The 7,411-nt window shown below is 55.9% G+C and overlaps 1 protein-coding gene across 1 annotated transcript; it reads left to right on the forward strand.

Moving 5' to 3' along the window:
* Positions 1-258: 258 nt before the first annotated feature.
* FGF4 (fibroblast growth factor 4) lies at positions 259-2,180 on the forward strand. Its single transcript, XM_043919383.1, has 3 exons — positions 259-598; positions 1,155-1,258; positions 2,004-2,180. Exons 1-3 carry the CDS (start codon positions 259-261, stop codon positions 2,178-2,180), a joined length of 621 nt encoding a protein of 206 aa, XP_043775318.1.
* The last annotated feature ends 5,231 nt before the right edge of the window (positions 2,181-7,411 follow it).

The raw sequence follows: 7,411 nt of genomic DNA on the forward strand, positions 1-7,411 counted from the left end.
GCGCACCGCTCCGCAGGGTCCCAGCCCGAGCCGTGCGTCCTGCCACCTCTGCCCGCCTCTCCATGCAGCCCAGGTAGCTCCCGGCGTCCGGGGGCCCCGTCACTCGCCTCCCGCTTCCCCCCGCCGCCCCCCCGGCCGGGCATTACCTGCCCCGGCCCAGGCAGTGCGCTCCCGCAAGCCCCCCGAGCCCCAGACGAGCTCGCCGCCGGCTTCCCGGGCGCACTGACCCACCCGCGGACGCACGGCCCGAGGGCGGGGATGGCGGGGCCCGGGGCGGCCGCGGCAGCGCTGCTCCCGGCGGTGCTGCTGGCCGTGCTGGCGCCCTGGGCCGGCCGAGGGGGCGCCGCCGCGCCCACCGCCCCCAACGGCACGCTGGAGGCCGAGCTGGAGCGCCGTTGGGAGAGCCTGGTGGCTCGCTCGCTGGCGCGCCTGCCAGTGGCCGCGCAGCCCAAGGAGGCTGCCGTCCAGAGCGGCGCCGGCGATTACTTGCTGGGCATCAAGCGGCTGCGGAGGCTGTACTGCAACGTGGGCATCGGCTTCCACCTCCAGGTGCTCTCCGACGGCCGCATCGGCGGCGTGCACGCGGACACGAGTGACAGTGAGTGGGGCGGGCCGGACGGGGAGGGTCGGGGCCCGGGGCAGCGGCCGCCCCTTCCAGCCCGCAGAGGAAGGTTTCGCCGGCACCTGCTCTTGGGCTCTGGGAACCAGAGCGGACTCGGTGTCCAGTCCCCTCCGGCGTAGAGACGCCGGGTACGCCAGCACTCTTGGCTTTGTGCAACCCGGCGGCCGAGCCCGCCTCCCGCCTTCAGAAGTCTGAGATCTGGGTGCCGGATTCCAGCGCCTTCGCCCGTGGGCACCGGGAGCGCGCCAGCCACCGGCAACCCGCGGGGGGCCGGCTCGGGCGCCCACGTCGGGGCTGGACTCGGGCCGCATGGGGCCACCCGGCTCCTGCAGTCCCGGACTGGGCGCGGCCGGCGCGGGGCCGGGACAGGGGCAGAGCCCGCGGGGCTCCGGGAGCCCTTGCGGGGCGACCTTACGCTCATCTCCACCCCCACAAGTGGGGGTCCTGAAGGGGCGCAGGCGGAGGAGGGGGCCAGGTGGGAAGCTCGGGCCGAGGGTCCGGCGCCCGGGAATGACCCGCGCCCCGCCCCCAGGCCTGCTGGAGCTGTCGCCGGTGGAGCGCGGGGTGGTGAGCATTTTCGGGGTAGCCAGCCGGTTCTTCGTGGCCATGAGCAGCCGGGGCAGGCTCTACGGCTCGGTGAGTACCGTGGGCCCCGCCGAGCCGGGCAGCATCGTGACGCTTCCAGGCCGCCCGACGCCAGGATCGTGGAGCTGCGGTGGGGGTCGCGGGATTGAAAGTAACCCCCATCCTGAGGCAGGGCCGGTCGCCCTTGTTGTTCAGTCGCTCAGTCCTGTTGGATTTCTTTGGCGATCCCACAGACCGTCGCCTGCCAGGCTCCACTGTCCATGGGATGTCCCAGGCCAGAATCCTGGAGTGGGTGGGTGGGTTGCCAGTTTACTTCTCCAGGGGATCTTCCTGAGCCCGGGGATCCAACCTGCATCCCCTGCATTGGCAGGGGGATTCTTTACTACTGCGCCACCTGGGATGCCCAGCCAGCCCAAAGCAGAGGCCCAGGCCCAAGACAGGGCCAGCGCTCCCGCAATCCTTGAGTGGTCACTTGCCAGCGGGTCAAGGGTGCCATCGGGAGCTGTTGCCTGGAGCCCCCGGGGCGGGTCCCCGTGGGCAGGATGGCAGTCTTTAGGCGGACACTGAGGATGCGCTGTTCTGGCTCCCAGGTGCCGGGCAGGTGCCTGGAGGAGCAGTTGCTGGGGACTGGCGGGGTCCCTCTCCTCACCCTGTGAAAGTCTGGATACCCTGACTTCCCAGGAGGGACCTCCCAGCCAAGGAGGGGCTGGGAGAGAGAGGAGTCCCTGACCACTGCCCCCGGGGTCCCTTGGCCGGCGATGGCCCCCTGACACGGCTCCTCCTCCCCCCCACCCAGCCTTTTTTCACCGACGAGTGCAAGTTCAAAGAGATCCTCCTCCCCAACAACTACAACGCCTACGAGTGCTACCGGTACCCCGGCATGTTCATCGCCCTGAGTAAGAACGGGAAGACCAAGAAGGGGAACCGGGTGTCCCCCACCATGAAGGTCACCCACTTTCTCCCCAGGCTGTGACCCTTAGCGCCCCCCGGGGAGGGGAGTACCGAGGGTCTCCTTGGTGCACTTTCTTCGAATGGACAGTTGAATGCAAGAGTAGATGTAAGATATTTAAATTAATTATTTAAATGTGTATATATTGCCACCAAATTATTTATGGTTCTGTGGATGTGTTTTGTATTTTTCTGGAAGAACAAAAGCAACCCACCCACCCCCTCACCCCCCGCACCCCCTGCCAAAGCCTGAGTTTTTCTGGTAAAACAGTAGAGACCCTCCCACTGGGTTTATTCAACTCGTTGGAAAGTTGTCACAAGTGGCTGCTGCTATTCCTTGTATTAAACCGGTGAGGTCAGCCTCCGATATCAACCCCCGCTTTGCACTGTCCCCTGTGGTTTGGCAGTGAGCATCTCTGTGCCTGGAAAGGTTTCCTGGGGCTTTGGAAGCCAGTGAAGGAAGCTCCCAGGCTTGGCTCCCTTCCTAGCATCCTGCAGTGCCCCACTCCCTTTCTGCCCTGAAGATATTCATCGGGACGTATCGGTTTACTTCGGGGACAGAAAGCGCGCTGTCGAGACCACCGCGGCCACTCCGTTTTTAGATCTGCCATGTTTGACCTTTGGACTTTGCTGCAGTCAATCTTCCTCAGTCTACCAGATGGGGGAGATCCGTGGGCAACTTCATAAACTCCTGTTTTCCTTTTTTGGACCGGCCACAGCCACTGTTTCTTTGTGGCCGTTGGGGAAAAGGCAAAAACAAAGTGATTTTGTAAAATCTGATGGAGAGGAATTGATATACCACTGGGAGGCTGGGAATGGACAAGATTGGATTTATAACCACCGCCAAAACCGGAGGGGTGAGAGACAGTTTGTGGTAGCGGAGACTTCTGATAAGTAATAGCATATATATATATATCTTCTTTTTAAAAACACTTCCCTGTGTTTGGGAAGCTTTGGGCTGGAACTAGCTATTCATTTAGGTGACATGTCCTTGTAATTGTCCAAAAACACTTAAGGCAGTTTGCATGCAGGAAGGTGCTGCTTCTGTCCGTTGCATTCCTGATTAAGTGGATTTCATATCTACCTCAAAAGCCCTTCAACTGCTCATCTGGCAAAATCTGCAGAAAGCTCAGACCGAGTGTAGAGTTTTGCCATCCCAAGTGGCTTTTTTTTTTTTTTTTCCATATGTAGCCAAAAAGGATTGCAGATAGCCTTGGTGCGCCCCATTCGAACCTTGTCACGTTTGAGCTATCTTTACCCCACGATTTACTTTTAGTAAGGATAATCATCGTGAAAATATTTGCAGACAGCTGTTAGAGTCCACTGTATGGTCACCAAGTAACCTTATATTTTTCTTTATATATTTTACAAATGTAACCCCTGTCCTGGAAGCAAAGATGGAAGAGGCAAGGGTCGGTGAGGTTTAAAAAAAGTTCCGAGGTGATGGCAAACATTTAATTTTAATGAATGACTTTTTCGAGTTTATACAAAATGACCTTAGCTTGCTACCAGAGATGCTCCGAATGTTTCCTCAAGACTTTAATACTCTCCTAAGATGTTTCTGAACCATCTCCCGAATTAACTTTATGGGAGTCTACAGACAGCAAGACTGGAAAATCTGATTGGCGTTTTTGTCTTTCACATTCCTTTTTAAAACTCTTTGTTCAAATGCAAATCATCTACTTAAAATACTGTTCTTAAACTGAAGCCTAGAAGAAAGAAGCCACTTAAGACGGGACCCTACATCTCACACTGCTGTTCAGACCGGGTAGTAAAATTTGTAAAAAATTTTAAGCCACGCCCTAGACTCCGGGAGTATTGAGCGATGCTCAGAGATCTGGGTGCTGATTGCGGGGGGTGGGGGTGGGGTGGAGGGGGGAAGGTTTGGGGGGGAGCAGGGGCTGGAATTTATGGCTGTTCTGTATTTACTGTATTCACATAGTAACAAACCAGATTGTTTCAGATGCCTTGCATATTGCACGACGCCTTGTCTCAGATCCCGATCAGATTGTCAGGAACTCAGATGTCTTAAGGGGAGAACTTGGCCATCCTTGACCACGTGTAGATATCCAGCGAATCAAACATGAAGCGTTTAGAGGTGTCGTTGACTCTTTGAAATATCATGAAGTGTTTCTGTTGCTGTGACGGAGATCTGCGGTTTCTGTGCTACTGCTGCTTTCAGAATCTGACTGTAGTTTTATACAGGTGCTGACCTACACTGAGACGTATGTGCTGTGCACACCCAAACACAGAATAAATGGAACACGTTCACCACGTGTACAAAGAGTCCCGTTGGCCTTGATGAATGTGACTGGGGAAGGTGTTGCAAACGATTAAAACCTGCCTTGAGATGCCAATATGTGACTCCCCCCTCCCTGTCTCCCCGTGTCTATTTGAGGCCCCGAGCCTTGCCTTGCTGGGCCTGGGGCTGGGGGTGGAGGAGACGAATTTTAGCCAGCTGTGTCCACACAAATGTGGCCTTGAAGACAGGAGCCTGGGGTGGGGGGTGTGTGTGAGTGTCATAGAGTGATGACTCTGATTCTTGCAACTGGTTCTCCCGATGGGGCCAATTCGCACTCTGTCCACCCCCCCCTCCCCGGGGACTAGCCAGAGCCGTGCCCCTCACCTTGGTCACCGGGCTGACCGCTCTGTACTTGCCTGAGTGTGGCTCCCGGAGCTGGTCATAAGACTGTCCCAAGCAGACTTTTCAACCTCTCACCAAGCAGTCTTGAAATCAACATAATGAACCCCAGTGAGACTTAGAAGGAACTGGAGAGACTTTCCTGGTGGTCCAGTGGTTAAGACTCCGAGCTCCCAGTCTGGGGGCCAGGGTTCCGTCCCTAGTTGGGGAACTAGATCCCGCATGCAGCAGCTAAGAGTTCCCACATGCGTGCCCCGTCTCTGAGTCGTGGCCTGCTCCCTGTGACCCCGTGCCCTGTAGCCTGCCAGGTTCCTCCGTCCATGGGATTTCCCAGGCAAGAATACTGGAGTGGGGTTGCTGTTTCCTTTTCCAGGGGATCCTCCCGACCCAGGGATCGAATCTGCCTCTCCTGCTTGGCAGGCGGGGTCTTTACCATTGAGCCACCTGGGAAATCCCAAGACTTTGCATGCTGCAACTAAAGACCCTGAATGCTGCAACTAAGAGCCGCACAACCAAACAAATCAATTAATATTAATAAGAGGAACTAGAATAAAATCACACAGACTAGAACCATCCAGAGTGTGTCAGTCACCGCAAAGGAGCAGATTGTCTCATGAGCTCTGAGTCAACTATATATATATATCCAACTGGTCTCTACTAGGACGTGGCATAGGAGGTCTCAGTCATGTCAACAGCAATAAAAAAAACAAAAAACTGAGTACTGACCTAATGGGCCAAGAATCTGGGTTCCCCGCCCCCCCCGTAAAATATATCCAATTGGTTGGCAAAAAGACCCACAAAAAGCCATCAGGGCTGTTCTTGTTCAGTCGTTAAGTCGTGTCCCACTCTTTTCCGCCCTGTGGACTGCAGGCTTCCCTGTTCTTCACTGTCTCCTGGAGTTTGCTCAAATTCACTTCCATTGAGTCGGTGATGCCATCCAACCATCTTGTCCTCTGTTGCCCCCTTCTCCTGCCTTCAATCTTTCTTAGCATCAGGGTCTTTTCCAATGAGTTGGCTCTTCTCATCAGGTGGCCAAAGTATTGAAGCTTCAGCTTCAACACCAGTCCTTCCAATGAACATTCAGGACTGATTTCCTTTAGGATTGACTGGTTTGATATCCTTGATGTTCGAGGGACTCTCAAGAGTCTTCTCCAACACCACAGTTCGAAAGCATCAGTTTTTCAGTGCTCAGCCTTCTTTATGGTCCAGCTCTCACATCTGTACATGACTACTGGAAAAACCAGCTGTGGGGTTCCTTAATGGTACCTATGTTGCTAAGACATCACATTATTATTTTTGATGCCTGTGATCTAGGGAGGACAAAAATACATGGACAAAGTTATGGGTTAAATGGTGTGCCCTGCAAGAAGACACATTGGAGTCTTAACCTCCATACATAGAATGCACTTTGTTTGCAAACAGGGTGTTTGCAGAGGGAATTGAGTTAAAATAAGGTCCTTAGTATGAGCTGTAGTCTTCTATATGACTGGCGTGCTTATAAAAGGAAGGTTGTGGAAAGAGACAGCCGTGGATGGAGGAGGGCTGAGGTGATGCGTCTCCAAGCAAGGAGATGGCAAGGCACCGAGACCCCCGGTGGGCGTGCAGAGGCCTGGCCCCGGCTCTGTCAGCCTCAGAGGGGCTCAGCTGCCCACACCTCGACCTCGGGCTTCCGGCCTCCAGGACTGAAGGACCACACATTCTTGTTAAATGATGCCACCCCGTCTGTGGGCCTTGGTTGCTGCAGCCCTCGGGGAAGTAGGAGGGGTAATTCTTTCTCCTCCTTGGGGTGGGGATGGGGGGGCGGGCGAACCCCTGACCCATGCCCAGCCTTGGCCTTTTCTCCAGCTGTCCCCTGTGGCCCCCCAGGTCCAGGTCTGTCCCGGCCAAACATGGAAAGCTTCATCCAGCTTCTGGGTGAGAACCTGTCCGCGGTTGGCAGAATCTTGCAGTTGAACTGAGCTCCCATTTGGCCTTCCAGCCTCTAACCTAGGCTGAGAGTGGCTACACTGGCCCTCTCCAAAGAGGGGGTTGAAAACTCATTCATTCACTCTGCCAACTTATCTGTTGCATCCCTACTGTGTGCGGGGCGCAGTCCTAAGAGCTCGGAATACCCGAGTATTCCTGCCTGGGTGGGACCCTCACCCTGGAGCCGGGGAGTAGGTGAGGCAGAGAGGCTGGGTCCCGGGGCCCCGTCTCCACGGTCAGGGTGGGCCTGGGGACAGCAGAGAAAGGATGTGGCTGGCCGGGCTGAGAATAGGTGGCCACGAAGCGAGCCTCGGTGCCTCCACCTGTGTGACCTTGGACGAGCCAGGAGACTTCCCTGTGCCTCAGGGGCCCGGTGTCAGGACCGAGGACACACTGCTTGTGAAGTGCTGGGTACAACAAACAGTCACGCTTCCTTATCGTCATTGTTATTCTCCTAAGAGACTTAATTACAGTCTTAAGGTCTCAATCCTTTTTATCTTCGAGCTGATGGGATGATTTTTCTGGCTAGGTGTTAGGAGTCGCTGTCAGGCAGAACAAAGGCCCGCATCTGGGCGTGGTGGGGTCTTCTCGGAGGAGGGCTGGCTCGCCCGGTTCCTAAAGGGAACTCGGGAAACCCACCTCTCACCCAG

The sequence above is a fragment of the Cervus elaphus genome, chromosome 2 (assembly GCF_910594005.1).
Source record: "Cervus elaphus chromosome 2, mCerEla1.1, whole genome shotgun sequence".
Classification (NCBI taxonomy): Eukaryota; Metazoa; Chordata; class Mammalia; order Artiodactyla; family Cervidae; genus Cervus; species Cervus elaphus.